Source organism: Heloderma suspectum, chromosome 1 (assembly GCF_057233095.1).
Source record: "Heloderma suspectum isolate Gila_16-S chromosome 1, 16-S_ref, whole genome shotgun sequence".
Taxonomy (NCBI): domain Eukaryota; kingdom Metazoa; phylum Chordata; class Lepidosauria; order Squamata; family Helodermatidae; genus Heloderma; species Heloderma suspectum.
Genome location: NC_139458.1, coordinates 343189593 through 343211114, shown reverse-complemented (window position 1 = coordinate 343211114; position 21522 = coordinate 343189593). Strand labels below are relative to the sequence as shown.

At 42.0% G+C, this 21522-nt stretch overlaps 1 protein-coding gene across 11 annotated transcripts in view; it reads right to left on the bottom strand.

Moving 5' to 3' along the window:
* The window catches only part of AIG1 (androgen induced 1), a 141475-nt gene that overhangs the window by 92745 nt on the left and 27208 nt on the right, over positions 1-21522 (bottom strand). For 8 of the 11 annotated variants that reach the window (XR_014786717.1, XR_014786721.1, XM_084827735.1 and 5 more), the window contains 2 exons: positions 17891-18046; positions 3014-3115 (listed from right to left, as the gene is read on the bottom strand). Coding sequence is in view for 7 of the 11 variants with exons in the window: in XM_084827735.1 (XP_084683861.1) it covers positions 3014-3115; positions 17891-18046 (258 nt within the window). In the remaining 4 variants the exon portion in view is untranslated. Of the gene's footprint in view, positions 1-3013; positions 3116-17890; positions 18068-21522 lie in introns of all 11 variants that reach the window. The other 3 variants (XR_014786720.1, XR_014786719.1, XM_084827731.1) reach the window with 1 other exon arrangement.

Sequence of the window (21522 nt, the reverse complement as noted above, 5' to 3'; positions counted from 1 at the left end):
ACAACCCATCACAGCTGCCTTATACCAAGTCAGACTAGTGGTCCATCTAGCCCAGTAGTGTACACTGATGGGTAGCGGTTCTGCTGGTTTTCAGACAGGGTCTTTCCCAGTCGTATCTGGAGATGCCAGGCACTGAGCCTGAACCTGGGACTTTCTGAATGCAGAACATGTGCTGTACTACTGAGGGTCGGCCCCGCCCAAAAAGGGATGGGGAACACAGGGAGCTGCCTTCTACTAGGTCAGATTATTTGACCATCTAGCTCACTGTTAACTACTCTGACTGGCAGCAGCGGCTCTCCAGAATCTCAGTAACAGCGAGGTCTTTTCCATCATCTCCTTCCTGATCCTTTTAACTGGAGATGCCAGGGTAACCTTCCCTCCCCTTCCCTCCCTACAGTCCCCTAAAAAGCCTCTCCTGAGTGAGTTCTCAGACCCCCCTAATGGCATGGGCTGTGTCACAGAGGCTGAGGGGATTGCCAAAAACCAGACAGATTTTGGGGGTCAGTTGGAGGACTCTTGGGAGGAGGAAAGTCATCTTTCACCGACCTCCCTCCACTGGCATTTCTCTGGACCTAAGCCACCGTGCAAAAATATATATGTGAGTGCCTCCCACCGTGTAGCCACCAGACAGAGACTCGATCTCCAAATCAATAGGATTTTATTAAGTGGAAATAGCCAACCTTCTAACAATACAGATTCAGTACTTGCTTGAACTGCCCTAATTAGCTTATCTTGAGTTCTCTGTGAGAGAAAGACTACGGTGGGACAGAAAGTTGCTGCTAATCTAACAAGACATGTTCTACATAGAACTAGAAAGGCGTCCTCAGTCCCTCCCTCAGGGAGGGTCTTCCCCCAATGGTCTCTGGTGACTGGCTAATCTGGTAGAGCGTTTAAATTCTCTCAGTTGCCCCGCCCTCAAGTGGCGGCAGGCGCGTGAGTCTGACAAATCTTCCCCCTCTCCCACTGTGAGTTGCTGCTTTCCCACAGAAGGGAGAAGCGGTATCTGTGCCTGGCATGATTAGCATGCCCCTGGGAAGATTCTTGTCTGACTCCTGGAGTCTCTTGGGGAATTTCCTGCCCCGATCTCTGATCCATCTCTTCTCCACCTCCGATTCTGATTCTTCAGCCTCCTCAGGGAGCCTGGGCCCAATCCTGACAGTGAGAAGCCACAGGACAAAACTTGTATTGTTCAAATTTCTCTCACAAGTATTCTAATATTCTTTGAATGCAGACAACCAGAAGATGGCATCTGTTCCCCAGAACATAGCTATAAAAATGTTGCAAAAGGGAGTTCATACAGGATTCATATCATAACAGCAGTTATCACTTGATATCATGAATGTATGAAATAGCTTCCAGTATCACCAGATGAGCTATCAGATACACCAATACACCAGTAGCAATGAAAACTGAGGTGGGAGGCAATAAAGCCCCTGTCACTTTAGCTTTGGTCACCAGATAGTCTGTCCTGGAAATTCTTTCACCCTTTGTAATATACTATTTAGTTATGTATCTGAACATTACAAAATTAATTTGTGAAGTCACATCCCACATCTCTGACAATTTTTTTGTAGGAAATTAACAACAGTCTTGGCTACTCTGCGTCTTCATTTCCAGCTATGAGTGTATATTTTGGTGAAACTGACTCCCCGCTGATTTTAACATAGTTAATATTGTTCCACTGTTTTAAATTAAAACCACACACACCTCACAACACAAAGGACTCTCCCAAATAATTACAGTTTAGCTTAAAGTGAATATGGGTTTGATCCCTCCCCTACAGAGTTGTAGAAAACATATTCCACTAATATATATATATGCACACACGCATGCCCCAAATACATCTCTTCTCTGTTACTCTGTAAACATTTCTGGATTTTTTTTTTGTTTTTCATTGTGTACATATCAGAGTGTATGCTCTAGACCAGGGGTAGGCAACCTTTTTGGGTCCGTGGCCACATTTGGCAATTCGAGAAAATGTCCTGGGCACTGCAACAAAATGGCTGTCATGGGAGGCTTGGCTAGTCTCAAGGAACAAAAGACTTAATAGAAGGAAGAGGTGGAGGCTGAGGCCCAACACACTAAACATCTCATGTGAACCCTCAGTTTTCAATGGCAACAGAAACCTATTTTACAGAAGTCAAACTCTTTTTCTCTGCCCCTGCCCCCCCGCCAGCCAATTCATTTCGCCACCTCTTCCTCTGTCTCACTTTGGATCAACACCCATTTTTTCTCTCTCTCTCTCTCTCTCTCTCACCCCAGCTTACCACTCATAGTCTGTCTCTCAATCTCTCTCTCTCACACACACACAAGCACTCATGTATCCAGCATGCATGCATGCATACACATCCTCCATTCTCTTCCTCACTGCAAGCACACAAAAAGCCACACTCACTCCTTTTCAGGATCCTCCACAATCCTCTCAAAACCCCTTTTTTCTCCTTTTCTCTTGCTCACACACATGCACCCCTCATCCATTCAGGTATACAAGAACACAGCCCACTTCAATCCCCCAGGTTGCTCCCAGTCAGCACTGGCTTTATGCTGCTGTCCCTACTCCACACTGGCTTCCTGCTGCTTTCCTGGCCCCCCACTCACTACTCTCCCTAGCCCCTGCTGCTCTCTTTAGCTGCCTCCCCCAGCTTACCAGTCATAAGTGGCAGAAGTCCCTTGCCCCCCCCCCCCGCTTTCTTGGTAGCTGGGCACACTGCAGAGGAAAGCACTCACCTGCAGCCACCCACCTTCTTCATTTCCCAAGAATGTCTGCGAGCCCCACGTGCGGCCCAGAGGCATTAACTGGAAATGATGACAGCAGAGGCTGGCGGTCCTCACTTTGCTTTGAAGGGATTTCAGCTGCTAGTAACAAACTTTAAAGTTGGAAGGTCAGGGGTCTTGGTGGGTGCCAAGAAAGGGATCTGGAGGCACCACGTTGCCTACCCCTGACCAGATAAGGAAATAAGTCAATTAACAATGCTCCTTAAAACAAGAAAAGCATTTTGGTTATTCTACTCACCATTCCATGATTCAGCCAAGGTGGTATAAAATTATCAAGGAGCTTTGGGTAAACTAGTTCTCTGTCATAGATATAGATGCTCCAAAACATTGTTACAACAAACTGGATGAAGAGGGAAACAGAAAAAAAATATTTTTGTTTACAGAAATGCACATTTTTATTTTAGGAATTACATTTTAATTATATAATATATAGCTGCTACTCTCAGAAAGTTTTCCTTTTTCATGCAGAGAATGGTTTAGAGCAAGGATGGTCATCCTCAGGGACACACTGTCTGATTATTCTCCAGGCCTGAGGGTCAGAGGATAATTTTGCCACACAAAATTGCTATGTGCTCAACAAAATTAGGCACATAGCATCACAGATGCTATGCTGAGCCATTACACAGAACATCCAGGGATAGATAATATATAATATTAAAGCATGGGGAATCTTTTTCTCTCTTATAGCTTGATAACATTTTTCTTTTCCCTACAAGTGAAACTGTAGGCAAGATTTTTTTAAACATACCTTGATTAAAATTTGGTAGGACAAACGGGACAGAAAGAATTACGATGGGGACAGAAAGAATTATGATCAAGTGCTTGAGTTGTTCATCCCATCTAGACAGCTTTAGGTTCCAAAAATGTGTACATCTCCTTTCACACTTTTGATATTTTTGTTATAAAATATATCTTCTGATATACAAACCTCTGGTCTAATCATAATTGTACACAATTTTTAACAGCTGAAATAGCTTATAAATATTGTTTTATCATTAAGAGTAAAGTAACATAGGATGCTACTTTATACCAGGTTAGACTATTTGCCCACCTCATCTCACCAGCAACTATCTCCAGGGTCTCAGACAGAGGTCCTTCCCATCACCTTGTTACAGATTTAGCCTTTGCTGAATGTTTTCAAACTACAGTCCTGGAATTTAGGAAGCCTTCGACTGCCAGTTAACTATCTATTCAAGCTTTTTGATTAATACACTTCAAACAAAGAATGTTACTAAAAATTGTTCTAGGGTGGATTGGATTTTGGTTTTGTACTAACAAGAATTAGTAAGGGAGAAATCTTTTGATCCATTTTCCATTTTTAATAAATATATATTTATAACATCACATCAAACTACAGCTTGCATAAATAAAACATTTCTTCTTATAAAGCAGAGCATTGCTAAAGATTCTGAGATCTGAGTAGCCTAGCTGGAAATAATATTCCCTTAACATTTCTTGTTTGTAGATTTCTAGTCCTAATAGCTTAGAAAGAGAGATCTCATCAATGTCCAAGTTTGCCTGTTCTGCTCTGAATCAGCTATTCAGCTGACAGGTACACAGACCTGGCGAGCTTCATTCCAAAATCAACATTCTTATATCTCTTTGCATAGAGACCTCATAGCTAATTTGTTGTTCAGTCGTATCCGACTATTCGTGACCCCATGGACCATAGCACGCCAGGCCTTCCTGTCCTGCACTCTCTCCTGGAGTGTGCTCAAGTCCATATTCATTGCATCGGTGATGCTATCTAGCCATCTCATCCTCTGCCGTCCCCTTCTCCTTTTGCCTTCAGTCTTTCCCAGCATCAGGGTCTTTTCCAGGGAGTTTTCTCTTCGCATTAGGTGGCCAAAATATTTGAGCTTCAGCTTCAGTATCTGTCCTTCCAATGAGCACTCAGGGTTGATTTCCTTTAGGATGGACTGATTTGACCTCCTTGCAGCCCAGGGGACTCATAAGAGTCTTCTCCAGCACCACAGTTCGAAAGCATCGATTCTTCGGCGCTCAGCCTTCCTTACAGTCCAGCTCCCACAGCCATACGTTGCTACTGGGAAAACCATAGCTTTGATTATACGAACCTTTGTTGGCAAGGTGATGTCTCTGCTTCTTACTATGCTGTCTAGGTTTGCCATAGCTTTCCTCCCAAGGAGCAAGCGTCTTTTAATTTCATGGCTACAGTCACCGTCTGCGGTGATCTTGGAGCCCAAGAAAATAAAATCTGTCACTGCTTCCATTTCTTCCCCTTCTAGATGCCAGGAAGTGATGGGGCCAGATGCCACGATCTGAGTTTTTTTAATGTTGAGTTTCAAACCAGCTTTTGCACTCTCCTCTTTCACCCTCAACAAGAGGCTCTTTAGATCTTCTTCGCTTTCTGCCATTAGGGTGGGATCGTCTGCGTATCTGAGGATAATTCTCCTGGCAATCTTAATTCCGACCTGTGATTCATCCAACCCAGCGTTTCTCATGATGTACTCTGCATATAAGTTAAATAAGCAGGGTGACAATATACAGCCTTGTCGTACTCCTTTCCCAATTTTGAACCAATCGGTTGTTCCATGTCTGGTTCTTACTGTTGCTTCTTGACCCTCGTACAGGTTTCTCAGGAGACAGGTAAGGTGGTCTGGTACTCCCATCTCTTTAAGAATTTGCCAGAGTTTGTTGTGATCCACACAATCAAAGGCTTTAGCGTAGTCAATGAAGCAGAAATAGACGTTTTTCTGGAATTCTCTTGCTTTCTCCATGATCCAGCGAATGTTGGCAATTTGATCTCGAGTTCCTCTGCCTCTTCGAAACCCAGCTTGTACTTCCGGTAGTTCTCGGTTCACATACTGCTGAAGCCTAGCTTGTAGGATTTTGAGCATAACCTTGCTGGCATGTGAAATGAGCGCAATTGTATGGTAGTTTGAACACTCTATAAAAAAGGGTTCACAGTCTTAATTATCTCATTGTTACTAAACATTCCTTAAAAAAATTAAAATATACAAAAAAGACTTAAACATACACCTTTGGGGTTAGATCAGATCAAGTCTGAATCATCCCTTTGAAAAGATAACTCCTTACTCAAAATTTGCTAATTAAACCTAAGTCTATCAATTCTTCTACACATCTATATATCAAGCTTTCTGATGTGTATAACTTACACAATATTTTTGCTTATTAGTGGATAAACAAACACTTTAAGTACATTTTTGACCTGCAATATTATGGTCTCACACCTATTCATTACTCAAATAACTCTTTGACCCTGGGCTTCAACTCAGCATTTTATGTTTGGATACCATGCAGGTCATCTTGAGATGTGTGTTTTTTCATGTCAGTTACCCAGAATTCCTTGTGAACCTGCTTGTGTCTTTGAGTGTCTTTCTTTTAATACAATTACTACTTTTTACTTATTTGCAATTTTTTTAATTGTCAATTTATCATTAAGCATTTTCAGTTGTTTATCACTTGGCGTTTCTTAACAAGACATACTATATTGTTTTGACAGAGGTGGGGTAACAATTTCTCAATAGCCTTCCCAGCAATTCCAATAAAGCAAAATGAGCTCTTTCCCCAAATCCAGGACAATGTGCTAAATAATCCTTTCTTAACTGAGGATGCCAGGGATTGAATTTGAGAAGTTCTCCAGCAAGAGCATGTGCGCCACCCTGAGCTATGGTCCCAAGATATATTCCAAAGCAATGACCTGGTTTGAACGACACGACAGCCCACCATGGATTAATTTACTTGTGGAGGCTGTCACGTCATGCCAGGCACCCGTGGGTGCCATTGCTGCATAGCACCTATGGGCGCCTGGCATGTCATGGTTTATTGTGTCACATGAAACCAGGCAGAAGGGGTTGTTTGAGAGTTAGACAACCCTCAAATAACCCTAAAACAAGCTATGGGTTATTTGAGGATTGTCTAATCCTCAAACACCCCCTGCCATCTGAGTTCGCATTGCAAGCCGGGCGCCTGTGGGCACCATGCAAAAATGGTGACCTGGCAAAACATGACAGCCCCTGCAGATAAATTAAGCCATGGTGGGCTGTTGTGTTCAGCTTATGGCTTAAAATACAGAGATAGGATCCAAATTCAGTAATCTTCAGTTCCCACTAACTACTGAATTGCCAGGTCAACATAGCAAGATGAAAACAGCACTTCCATTCAGCTGAATTTCTGAATATTCATTGCTGCAGTCCTGTACCCTGCATGCCCCTTCATGGATCACTGCCTTGTTGTGGCAAAGGGGCTTGCATAACTCAGTGAAGCCATAAGCGATGCCGTGCAGGGCCACCCAAGACGGACAGGTCATGGTGGAGACTTCTGACAAAATGTGGTCCACTGGAGAAGGAAATGGCAACCCACTCCAGTATTCTTGCCAAGAAAACCCCATGGAACGTATCACAAGGCTAAAAGATATGACGCTGGAAGATGAGCCCCTCAGGTCGGAAGGTGTCCAATATACTACTGGGGAAGAGCAGAGGGAATTAACAAGAAGCGCCAGAAAGAGTGAAGCAGCTGGGCCAAAGCCGAAAGGACACTCAGCTGTGGATATGTCTAGTGGTGAAAAGAAAATCTGATGCTGTATAGAATATTGTTTAGGAACCTGGAATGTAAGATCAAAGAATCAAGGTAAGCTGGAGGTGGTCAAACATGAGATGGCAAGACTGAATATTGACATCTTGGGAATCAGTGAACTAAAATGGACAGGCATGGGTGAATTTAATTCAGGTGACCATCATATCTACTACTGTGGGCAAGAATCCCTTAGAAGAAATGGAGTAGCACTCATAGTCAACAAAAAGGTGGGAAAAGCAGTACTGGGGTACAATCTCAAAAACGACAGAATGATCTCAGTACGAATCCAAGGCAAACCATTCAACATCACAGTAATTCAAGTCTATGCCCCAACCACTGAGGCTGAAGAAGCTGAGGTTGATCAGTTCTATGAAGACCTACAACACCTTCTAGAACTAACACCAAAAAAAGATGTCTTCTTCATCATAGGGGATTGGAATGCTAAAGTAGGAAGTCAAGAAATCACCGGGATAGCAGGCAAGCATGGCCTTGGTGTACAAAATGAAGCAGGACAAAGGCTAATAGAATTTTGCCAAGAGAACACGCTGATCATAGCCAACACGCTTTTCCAACAGCACAAGAGGCGACTCTACACATGGACATCACCAGATGGTCAATATCGAAATCAGATTGATTATGTCCTTTGCAGCCAAAGATGGAGAAGCTCTATACAGTCAGTAAAAACAAGACCTGGAGCTGACTGTGGCTCAGAACATGAGCTTCTTATCACAAAATTTCAGCTTAAGTTGAAGAATGTAGAGAAAACCACTAAACCATTCAGGTATGAGCTAAATCATATCCCTTATGAATATACAGTGGAGGTGAGGAATAGATTTAAGGGATTAGACCTGATAGACAGAGTGCCTGAGGAACTATGGACGGAGGTCCATAACGTTGTTCAGAAGGCAGCAACTCAATTCATCCCAAAGAAAAAGAAATGCAAGAAAGCAAAATGACTCATGAGGCTTTACAAGTAGCTGAGGAAAGAAGGGAAGCGAAAAGCAAGGGAGAAAGGGGAAGATATATCCAACTGAATGCAGATTTCCAGAGAATAGCAAGGAGAGACAAGAAGGCCTTCTTAAATGAACAATGCAAAGAAATTGAGGAAAACAACAGAATGGGAAAGACTAGAGATCTCTTCAAGAAAATCGGAGATCTCAAGGGAACGTTTTGTGCAAAGACGGGCATGATAAAGGACAAAGAAGGCAGGGACCTAACAGAATCATAGAATCATAGAATAGTAGGGTTGGAAGGTGCCTACAAGGCCATCGAGTCCAACCCCCTGCTCAATGCAGGAATCCAAGTCAGAGCATCCCCAACAGATGTCCAGCCTTGTCTTGAATGCCTCCAGTGTGGGAGAGCCCACCACCTCCCTAGGTAATTGGTTCCATTGCCAGAAGCAGATGAGATTACGAAGAGGTGGAAAGAATACACAGGAGAACTATACAGCAAAGATCTTAATGTCCCTGATAGCTATGATAGTGCGGTCACTGAACTTGAGCTGGACATCCTAGATAGAGAAGTCAAGTGGGCCTTAGGAAGCATTACTAACAACAAAACTAGAGGAGAAGACAGTATTCCAGCTGAGCTATTTAAAATCCTAAAAGATGATGCTGTTAAAGTGCTGCACTCAATATGCCAACAAATTTGGAACACTCAACAGTGGCCACAAGACTGGAAAAGGTCAGTTTACATTCCAATTCCAAAGAAGGGCAATGCCAAAGAGTGTTCAAACTACCGTACAATTGTGCTCATTTCACATGCCAGCAAGGTTATGCTCAAAATCCTACAAGCTAGGCTTCAGCAGTATGTGAACTGAGAACTACCCGAAGTGCAAGCTGGGTTTTGAAGAGGCAGAGGAACTAGAGATCAAATCGCCAATGTTCGCTGGATCATGGAGAAAGCAAGAGAATTCTAGAAAAACGTCTATTTCTGCTTCATTGACTATGCTAAAGCCTTTGTGTGGATCACAACAAACTGTAGCAAATTCTTAAAGAAATGGGAGTACCAGATCACCTTACCTGTCTCCTGAGAAACCTGTATGAGGGTCAAGAAGCAACAGTAAGAACTGGACATGGAAGAACTGATTGGTTCAAAATTGGGAAAGGAGTACAACAAGGTTGTATATTGTCGCCGTGCTTATTTAACTTATATGCAGAGTACATCATGAGAAACGCCGGGTTGGATGAATCACAGGTCGGAATTAAGATTGCCGGGAGAATTATCAACAACCTCAGATACGAAGACGATACCACCCTAATGGCAGAAAGCGAAGAGGATCTAAAGAGCCTCTTGTTGAGGGTGAAAGTGGAGAGTGCAAAAGCTGGTTTGAAACTCAACATTAAAAAAACTAAGATCATGGCATCTGGCCCCATCACTTCCTGGCATCTAGAAGGGGAAGAAATGGAAGCAGTGACAGATTTTACTTTCTTGGGCTCCAAGATCACCGCAGACGGTGACTGTAGCCATGAAATTAAAAGACGCTTGCTCCTTGGGAGGAAAGCTATGGCAAACCTAGACAGCATAGTAAGAAGCAGAGACATCACCTTTGCCGACAAAGGTTTGTATAATCAAAGCTATGGTTTTCCCAGTAGTAATATATGGCTGTGAGAGCTGGACTATAAGGAAGGCTGGGCACCGAAGAATTGATGTGTTCGAACTGTGGTGCTGGAGAAGACTCTTATGAGTCCCCTGCAAGGAGGTCAATCAGTCCATCCTAAAGGAAATCAACCCTGACTGCTCATTGGAAGGACAGATACTGAAGCTGAATCTCAAATATTTTGGCCACCTAATGCGAAGAGAAAACTCCCTGGAAAAGACCCTGATGCTGGGAAAGATTGAAGGCAAAAAGAGAAGGGGATGGCAGAGGATGAGATGGCTAGATAGCATCACCAATGCAATGAATATGAACTTGAGCACACTCCAGGAGAGAGTGGAGGACAGGGAGGCCTGGCGTGCTATGGTCCATGGGGTCACGAAGAGTCGGACACGACTTAACGACTGAACAACAACAACCCTGCATGGGTGGAGCAAGGTGGGGGAGCAAGACATGTGTAACTTCCCCTGTCCCACGGTGCCTCCTCTGTGCTTGGTGTACCATAGCCATGCTGAGTTCACTGCATCATAGCAGACTCAACCCTCTAACCTGAAGTCTCTGTGCACACCTTAAGACTGTCAACAACCCAGTTTTACTGAAGCCCCCACACAGGGGCAATCATTCACCAAGGAAAGGTATGGGGCTCTGGATACTCTAGTGAGAGGTGTTGAGACAGGCCTGCTAAGATGCTGTATGCTTGACAGCAACACACTGAGTGTATGGGTGCTGTAGCCTGAGAGGGGACACTACATTCGTTTCTTATAAGAGGTGACTGTACCCTGCTTGTCTTATGCAGGGTATAAGAATGCAGTCTAAATGCTTTGAACATCTCCCAATCCAATAATGGGATAGCAAGTTAAACCACATGTCTTAAAGCTTAACTCAGCCAACTTGTGTGTTCAGGTTATGGGTTGCCTTTAAAGTAAGGATTACATACTGCTTTCTTAACACAGGTTTCCTGTTTTATTCAATTAATTCTTCTCAATAAATAAGTCATTAGTACTGAGGTTTCTTCCCTTCATTCCCCAGAATTTGTTGTGCATAATGCTCCAATTGTGAAATTCACCACTTTGCAAAGAAGTCTGTTTCAAAGCAGAAGGGTTAATAAGTGTTGCACTGATCCTAAAGAAGCACAGTTCTAATACTCTGCACATAATTATGGACACAGCAGGAATTGTTACCAAGGAAGTCAATGGAAATAGCTTCCATTACGCTAAAGTCAAATCCTTGCCAACCAATTTTCTTGGGCAAGAAAAGAATGAATTCGATAGAACAGAGATCATCTGAATCTATAAGATAACAACAAAAAGAGAAGTAACTTGGGTGGGAGGAGGGGAGAGGGAGAGTGGCTATATCAACAGGGGATGGGATATACAGGGAGTCCTGAAGCTTGCTAGAGTTTGAAAGTAGGAGAATTTCTACACAAGTTAAGTTTATGAGAAATGCAAAGTCCACTATTAAGTGTTGTTTTTGAAACCAGACCTTCTCTTAGACAGAAGAATTTAGCTAGTTAGCTATTTTCTCAATGCATATTCAGTCCACAGAGCCTTAGCTTCCAGTATATTTGTCCATCTGTTAGGATGAGTGTAACTTTAGATTTGTGCCAGAAAAGAAAGTTGTGGATCAGATGCAAGACAATGAAAGTATATGCTTTGCAAGAATTATCTCTCTTTCTTCTGCCAGTATTGACATTGGTACTATTTTCTTCTTCTCTCTCTCTCTCTCTCGCTCTGGATGCTGTTGACATGCAACTGAACAAAAGGCTGGAGGCTAGACAATACAGAACATCATTAAAGTTTCCAATTTTTCCAAGATGATATGTTGTATTGCAAGAGGTCATGTGTGCATCCCGAAAGTAACTTCCCATGCTGTATTTCAAAATGCAGGCCTGATATTAATTGATGACACTGAGTTTGTTGAGCTGAACCATAACAGAGTGAATCCAACAGAGCTGGCAAGCACATGAAGTATCTTGTGAAGCAAAGAAAACTTATAGGGTTTGCCAGTGAGGTAGAAGTGAAAAAGGAGAGGAAGTTCCATCTGTCTCCTAATCAAAGTCAGCCAATGGATGGAAATGGTTCAGCAAAATTGGCTGCAACCATCTGGTGCTCCAGGTGGCAAGAACTGTTTAACAAAAGCCCAAAGCACAGGTAGGCCCGGGGTACAAAAAGCATGCACAAGAGAACAATTCTAATTTTAGCCAATTTCTACTCCAGAAAATTCAGTCTTTAGCCTTGAGCTGTCACACACATCGCTTTTCTTTTTAAAACAAATGGAAACCGTACAAGTGATTTCAGATCTATGCTCTTTTTGGATCCTATCTTGGGGAGGATATTAGTGTATCATAAAAATGAGAAGCACAGAAAATGCCCATCTATCATGCTCTTCTAAAAACCCAGTGACCCCCCAGAATAATAGATAATGCTCTAGCATCTAAGTAATACAGTTACTGTGAAGCAAATTGGAGTCAAAACAGCCCCTGACAGGTATACCCTCTCAACCACTGAACCCAGAACACCCCGCCCCCAGTAAAACAGAGAATATGAGTTCCATGAGAACTCTGCTTAGCCCCCTCTCCTGCAGCCTTTAAGTGGTCCTTAAACAGTTTTTTAAAAATTCCGCCAAGGTTTTTATTGATTTTATTCCTGGTCTTCTGTATATGATTTTATCTGCTGATGCAACTTTAAATTATTTGTTGAATTGTTTTGTTTTTACCATATTTATTGTAAGCTGCCTTGTGAGGTCTTGCCCTTGTTAGAAACAAGTAAGATAATGATGATGATGATGGTTAGGAAGAAGGAGGAGGAGGAGGCGGCGGCGGCTGTTTTTCAGAAAGGGAAGCAAGTAGATTTCATGGTTTTATTAGTAGCACACAGTAAGGGGCTATTCATGCAGCAAAGTTCCTTTTCATAAGACAATGACTTATATAATCATGCCCAGCTATTCACTGAAACCCGTGAAAGTGTAGCCTTGTGAATGTGCATAATGCATAAGGTTGTGACACTACTGTGAAGTTATGAAAAATTAAAATGTGATTCTCTGCATCTCTTGTGAATGCATCATAATAATCACAAGAAAGTTAAATAGTATACTTAGATCTATAATCGGGCCCACCTTTGTTACTCTCACAGACCACAAATGGTTCCTTCAATTTCTAAACAAGCCTTGGGAAGGATTTACATGGGCAGAATCAGCTACCCTGGAATATGCAATCAAGTTTCACAGCAGTATGGACAATGTTATGAATAATACCCACAAAACAATGCCTTTCTTCCACTGTAAAGAAATCTTTCCATTTGCCTGTTCTACTTTAAAGCTTTGGAAAGCAACATGACAAACTGTCATCTTACTAAGAATTTAAAATTAGGAAACAACCAGTGATTCAAGAAGAGGAAGTAGTTTTGGTAACAATGCCACATATTAAAGCAAAGATGGATGAATGAAAATACCAACTGTAATTTGCATTTTAAAGCTACCTGGCTTATAAAATGGGGCTCAGTTAAATGCCTGTGTCTTCCCTGCCCTTTCATTCTTTCTTTCTGGTGGGGGGGAGGGAAGGAAAACTGTTTGATTAGCAGTAAGTTAATTCCAGAATCAATGGACCTTGGCAGCTACTCTAGATTGAACCATAAGTGGATATCGTAAAATATCCTGTTCTAAATAGAAAACAGTGGTCTTCTTTTTCTTAGGAAGTGAGCTGTGAGCATGGCAAAAAGTCTTAGAATAAAGAACACTTAAAAAAACCAATGAAGTGAGTGAAAAGCAACACAGGCAAGATTGCTTCTAACATACTTGGAGAGTTGGATTTAAATAAATATTATTATTTATTATTTGATTTATATACCACTTACCATATAAAAAATCTCAAAGCATTTTACAAAATCAGACATTAAAATACAACATCATAATAAATACAAATATTTATCGCTGTTGTGCACGATACAACGTATAGGTCTTTTTTGAACCAGAATTTGAGTCACCTTGGGGCACTACTTGCACAAAAGCAGGTCCCACATGAGCAAACAAGTCTTTGCAAGCTTTTCTTCTTGAGATACAACAGTGGGGGCTGCATGCATGAAGACTTTCAAAAAGGTTAGTAATCTGACTGTGACGGTTTGAGGCCTACAGAGGCAAAGGAAAAAAGTGTCAGGATTAGAGGCCTGTTTTTTGGGGGGCGGTATCCCTGAGAATTTCATTTTCCTGGTTACGTTTCATTTCTTCAGGTTTGAAACAGTACTTTCGATTTTGAGGGAGGGGGGTATAAAAAGAGAGTGAGAGAGCCTATAAAGGCAGAAACGGGGAGACCAGAGCCTGAAGAGCGAGCAGGAAGAAGTAGCCTGGAGAAGTCTAAGCACAGCTAGGGTAAAGGCACTTGCGTTTTGCAACTTTTTTTCTCTCTTAATGCCTATTATCACTCAGCTCTATTGTATAAATACCTTTAGTTGTGATTTGCTTGCTTTAATTTACCAGGAAACTGCTGTGGTTAAACCCTGTGTCTAGAGTGTCAATCACCCCACATCTACAGACTAAACCCCACATTATTCGAAAGGGGAAGGTAAAAGAAGGAAGGCGGGACTCTTAAGGAGGCAAGAGATCCTTAAGGAGTTGTTCAGGGCATCCAGGTCATAAGGGGAACCCTGACACTGCCACTCCACTGTTTGGGAAGGGGAGGAGGGGGTCAAGATTCAGTCCCCTGGTCCCGTTTCTATTTCCCTGTCAAACAGCTAGTCATGGAATGTTATCTTCTTGAAAGGAGTCTGTGTGCACAGCCCTAGCGGTGCCACAGTGGGCCAGTTCAGATGACACAACAGCCCATCATGGGTTAATTAACACTTGAAAGGCTGTGGTGCATGCTGTCCTCCACTATGAATATGCAACCCCCAACCGGTTAATCACGGAAGGGTTAAACAACCCTTGCATAACCATAAAACAGACCACCGGCCAGGCTTGGATGACATGACAAGCCATGGCACCCCCGCCAGGGATTACATATTCATAATGGCGAACGGCACATGCCACAACCCCTAGAGGGTTAATTAATCCACAATAGGCTGTCGTGTCATCTGAACCAGGTCAGTGTGAGCTCAGTAGTTGCTAATGCAAGTTTTCCTGTTTTAACCAAGGCAATTCAAAGAAGATTACCAAGGAATTTTGCCTTTTCAAAAAAAGCCTGAATAGAAAGAACAGAATTACATGTTTAAAAGAGCCGCCCTCATGTTTAGATTATAATAATTTGAATCAGCCTTCCCCAATTTGGGTCATGCTGACTGGGGATGATGGAAGTGGTAGTCCAACACTTTTGGAAAGCACCCAGGTTGGGGAAGTCTTGTTTCAATGATCATGTATTAGATTATAAGTTTGATTACTTGAAGGCTTATATTGGTTTTCTCCTTTTCCGTTTTATCTCATGTTAATACCATTTGTTATGACACTGTACTGCTATGGCCCATGAATAAAAATAAAATAAAAACTGGCTTAACTATAATAGCAGACACTGAGAACAAGGTGTTAAAGGACAAAAAAACTGCCCCAGGAAACCACCAAATTATATTTTCCATTGCTGATTAAGATGCTGGCACATTGGGGGTTTCTATGTTTTGTTTTGAAATTAAAAGTGGCAGCCACTGGTGCATGCTTCATTTTGATTTAAGAAAGCATGCCATTTTTTCCACTTTACACATTAGTGTTGTTTAAGAATGGAAATAATAGAAACATTTATAGCTTGATGTCAGAATGCAGAAAATTAAAAGCACACTCCTTTGAAGAATTTTCAGAACTAAAATTATTGTTACCAATGTTTAGTCTTTTCTGCAATGTTAGAAAAATGCAAACATTTCATAACATTAGTTACTGACATCTTTTAAAGCATTCCCACTTTTTTAAGCATTCCCACTTTTAATCAGAAACATAATAAACTCTTTATTCACATCTGTTTATTTTTCTATTTTGGAATTCCCTCTTGTGTCTATTGTATGCAACAGAGAAGTCCCCCTGGAAAGAGCCATTATGCACACTCAAACCAATCCAAATTAGAACAATAATACTCATTTCTACAGGGAGGACACTGTTTCGGTTAAGAGAAAAGTGAGGGAATTGTTTACTTTGTGTGCAGATACACTGCTGGATAACAAATTCTCTACAAACCCTGAGATGAATAAAATATATTTGCTTAGCAGAAACACAGAAGTGTTAAACAGAGTCTTCCAAAATCATTTAGTAATTTTCTATGGATGGGGGTTTACTACTGGGATTCTATGTTTCTCTTCAGGGAACTAGATAATCTTTGTCACTCTGATGTTCCCATTCTGCTAATATATGCTATTCTTGATCTGGTTAGCTCCTTCCTCATTTTTTTGTCCTGCTAGCCACAGACTCTACTTATTCTCCCATCAATTCTTAATGCCTTTCAATAAATATTTTAAATAAATACATGTTTAGCAAATGAGTGTTTATTTAGCTATGCCATTGCTTCCTATGCAATCTTTACAGGGGGATGTTTGATTAATTGAGGAGTTTGGGGGCTTTGAAAGCTCACCTCTCATTTGGGGCAGGCTTCTATGAGCCTCTGAAGTTTTTCTGAGCATCTGGCTGAGGAGAACTTTGTCAGTATCTCTAGCTGTAGCTTCTCCTACAAAATGGTTAGTCACTTCCATGAATCATGTCTTAGTGATTTTCACAGCTGTACAACTATAACATGTTCTACAAGTGTCTGCCTTTCAAAACTGTTTGAAAACTTCAATTACTTCAACACCGCAGTCCACCTCCTGGTAGGAGTGAGCCAGGGTGGCCACTTATGAACAGCCCCCAAAGAGGAAATGCATCCCGCAAAAAAGGTCAAAAGAGGACAGTGAGTTGCATAATTTATTTATTTATTAAATTTATTAATCGCCCATCTGACTGGTCACCCAGCCACTCTCCATAACATCTCCATATAATAATTTATATGTATAAATGCAAATTTAGGAATAAATATTATAATGTAAACAGAAATAGAGTACATTGCTCTATATTGGGAAAGACTGTGACTAGGTGACCTATGCACCTGCTTGTTCAGCCTGCTGTTCAGGTGCTACCTGGTGATGGGCAACAGACCATTCTTATGGGTCATTATCTTTAAATTGGAATTGGGCAGGGCAGCCCTTAAAATATAGGACACCTTTCAATAGAGGACAGTCCTCTGGCAGCCCTTCAAACAGAGGACTGTCCTCTGTAAAAGAAGAGCTGATGGGAATATATAACATCTGTCTTGAAAGAACTAAACTCGGTCCTGAGCACAATTCAAAATGCTGGTGTTGGCCTTTATAGCCCTAAATACCTGTAGACAGGATTACCTTAGGGAATAACTCTTCCCACAGGAACCTTCCATAAAATGAGCTGATTGGACACTGCTTCAAACCAAGCAGGTAGTGAAGTTCTTTGGGGGATTACACTTAAATTGATAACGTGACAACCTAGCAGATTTTTATGCTGTTTTGCTATTATGTTTTCTGTGACAAATGTATGCTCTTAAATTGATTTCAATGTCGTTTTATGTTGATTTAATCATTTTTAATTGTTGTTTTTATATTACATTGTTAGTTGCCTTAAGTGCTCTCTGGAGGCATGTTTAATGGAACATAAACAACACAGAGAGAGAATTATGTATATAAGTTGGGAACTGCAATCCCATTTTCCATTTTACAGACACACACAAACACACACAGAGTACGCAAGTGCTATAGCAAAAAAAAGTTGTTATGTTATAAATATAAACTACTTATCAATGTAATAAGGAAATGGCACTCTCTTCCAGAACATATAAGTTATACAGGAAAAAAATACATGGTTAGATGGTTTTCTTCTTTAAATAAGCATTAAGCTCATTTTGTTAAGTCCAACAAAATCTTTTTTAATACACTTAAAACAATGCAGGGGTTATATGTGCAAACTGGAAGGAAATTAATTACTTTGCATGGTACTTACAACTCCAATAGGGAAAGCTAAGATGGCCATCATCCAGTCACGGAGGGAAATGAGTTTTCGTAGCTGTCTTTCTTGTTCTTGGCTGTCATTTCCTTTAGTCAGAAGGCTGGAAAGGTCAGTCAATACGCAGATCCCAAAAAAGACTGCTTGAATAACCTGTATTAAAAATATAAATATCTTGAAGGCTATAGCATGCAATACAAATCCCAATAGGTTCACTATGATGTTTGGGAAGTTTCCATTTTGGCTGTGGGTTAAAATTTCAGAAGCCAAACATAGTTGTTTTTACATTACATGTTTTCAGAGCAATCTTAACCAGTCAAAGGTTAGCGGGGGGGGGGGGGGAGAGCTGGGATGGTGGTGGAAGAGTCCCACTGTTGGTGGAAAGGCGCTCCCTCAGTAGGGTAGCTGGTTTGCTCGGAAGGCCCCAGTATGCCCATGAAAAGCCTCATGGGCATAGGAAACCCCCAACAGTGTTTCCGTAGGTGGTAGGGTCCGGAACAAGTTATTTTGGGATGGCCTTGGATCTGCTGGATCCCTATCCCCCTCACTCCCCCTGCAGGCTCTAGCCCAGGCCCCTAGCCCAGGCCAGCCTGCATCTCATGTAGCTATTTCCCTCCCAAATATCATTGGAACATCCACCCAAAAGCTGCCTCCCATTCCTTACCCTGACTAGAGTGAGCTGGCAAGGCTTGAGAAATGGTGGACCTCCAGACCCCCACTTAGAATTACTCTGTTTGTTACATTCAGTCACTTTCTAAGTCACATAAAAAATATCAGCAGTTGTCCTTGTGTGAGGAACCTCACCACATGGGAAGCTGAGCAGGAAGAGAGCCACACCAGAATAACGTGACTGTAATCAGATACACCAGAAAACACCCTCACGTGGAAATGAGGAACCAGAAACTATGACCAAGGAATTTGGGAGAATGATGCAGGCAGAGTTAAGTGAGGAAGTAAACAGGGGATTTAGAGAATGAAGTCCAGAATAAAGGTCAGAATCTGGGCTGATGATGATCAACCTGTTCATTTGGAGTGCTGGTTGTCAAGTGGACTCAAGGGTATCAGAACTGGTGATTTGGAGGCAAGTGGGGGTCAGCCTGTGCTTGAGTGACAAGTTGTTCAGATTGAAGAACTAGGCCAAAGTCGGAAGCTTTATTGGACTAGGTGAAACATTCTGGTATCTTATGTCACCTGATCCCTGCTGAATTGGTAGCTGCAGTACCACGTTCTGGCCATCTGCAGAGGTGGTGCTGAAGAGCAGCATAGAGCTGGCCAGCAGCTCCTTTGTCCAGCAAGTTCCCATAATAGCACATCCATTAAGACACCTGTGTACAAGTCCCTGGTTTAAGACACTGGGTGCCTCACAGGGCACTGTCTACTTAGCTCCCTGTAAGAACCCATCTCTATTCATAGGTAGGTGAAAACTTATTAAACCTGATTGAGGTGGCACCCATCCTGAGTCCAGACAGGTTGCCCATTGCAACAGCTTGCTCATTTAATTTGGAGTTAGCAAATGAAATCTGCTGAAACTAATCTAGGCACATAGGGTAAGTCTGAGCTTCCTATGATCTACCTCTAGTTGAGCTAGTGGCTCCATATGTGATCTTGTCAAAATAAATGCTAAATCTATTACAGCAAGCTGTAATGCTTGCATACAGGCATACCTTTCAATCAGATTTTCTCTAGCATTACCTGTTTAGATTTAGATTCCTATGGTTGACCAACTGGGCTTCAGAAATTAAGGCACCGCACCTAATCCAGGATTCTGTTCCCACCGTGGCCAACCAGAGGCCCATGGGAAACTCACAAGCACAAAATAGCATCCTCCCACTCATGTTTCCCCAGCAACTGGTACTGAGAGGCATTTTGCACCTGATAGTTGAGGTAGTGCATAGCCATCATAAGAACATAAGAAGAGCCACACTGGATCAGATCAGGGGTCCATCTAGTCCAGCATTCTGTTCACATAATGGCCAACCAGCTGTTGACTGAGAACCCACAAGCAGGGCATGAGTGCAACAGAACCCTTCCACCCATGTTCCCCAGCAACTGGTATACATAGGCTCACTGCCTCCGGTACTGGAGGGAGCACATAGCCATCAGGACTAGTAGCCATTGATAGCCTTTTCCTCCAGGAATTTGTCCAACCCCCTTTTAAAGCCATCCAAATTGGTGGCCATCACTACTTCCTGTGGTAGCGAAGTCCATAGTTTAACTATGTGCTGTGTGAAGAAGTTCTTTCTTTTATCTGACCTGGATCTCCCATCAATCAGCTTCATAGGATGACCCCGGGTTCTAGTATTTTGAGAGAGGGAGAAAAATGTCTCCCTATCCACATTCTCCACACCATGCATGCTTTTGTAGACCTCTATCATATCTCCCCTTACCCTCCTTTTCTCCAAGCTAAACAATCCCAGCTGCTGTAACCTTATTTCATAGGGGAGATGTTCCAGCCCCTTGATCATTTTAGTTGCCCGTTTCTGCACTTTTTCTAGCTCTACGATATCTTTTTTAGGTGTGATGACCAAACTAGACACAGTATTCCAAGTGTGGTCGCACCACAGATTTGTATAGGGGCAGTATGATGTTGGCAGTTTTATTCTCAATCCCTTTTCTAATTATGCCTAACATGGAGTTTGCCTTTTTTTACGGAGGCCACACACTGGGTTGACATCTTCATTGAGCTGTCCACCACAACTCCAATATCTCTTTCCTGGTCGGTCACCGCTATCTCAGATCCCATCAGGCTATACTTGAAGTTGGGATTCTTTGCCCAGCGTGCATCACTTTATACACTTGCTTACATTGAACCACATTTGCCATTTTAGATACCCATTTTACCAGTCTGGAGTGATCCTTTTGGAGCTCTTCACAATCCCTTTTTGTTTTAACCACCCTAAATAAATTGGTGTTATCCGCAAACTTGGCCACTTCGCTGCTCACTCCTAATTCCAGATCATTTATGAACAGTTGAAAAGCATTGGTCCTAATACAGATCCCTGTGGGACTCCACTATTTACTTCCCTCCATTGGGAGAATTTACCATTTATTCCTTTTCTCTGCTTTCTGTTCTTTAACCAGTTAGTGATCCATAAGAGGCCCTGTCTTCTTATTCCATGACTGCTAAGTTTTCTCAGGAGACTTTGGTGAGGGACTTTGTCAAAGGCTTTGGGAAGTCCAAATACACAGTGTCTACCGGATCACCCCTTTCTACATGTTTATTGACACTGTCAAAGAACTCTAAAAGGTTAGTGAGATAGGACTTACCTTTGCGGAAGCCTTGTTAATTTTTTTCCAGCAGGGCTTGTCCTTCTATATGCTTACTAATTTTATCTTTAATAATGCCTTCAACCAATTTACTCGGAACAGACGTTAAGCTAACTGGCCTGTAATTTCCCAGATCCCCCTGGATCCCTCTTTGAAAATTGGTGTTACATTGGCCATCTTCCAGTCCTCTGGTATAGAGGCTGATCTTAGGGACACGTTGCATATTTTGGTTAAAAGATCAGCAATTTCATATTTGAGTTCTTTGAGAACTCTAGGATGGATACCATCTGGGCCCGGTTATTTATTTGCTTTCAGTTTATCAATAAAGTTGAGAACTTCATCTTTTGTCACCACTATTTGCC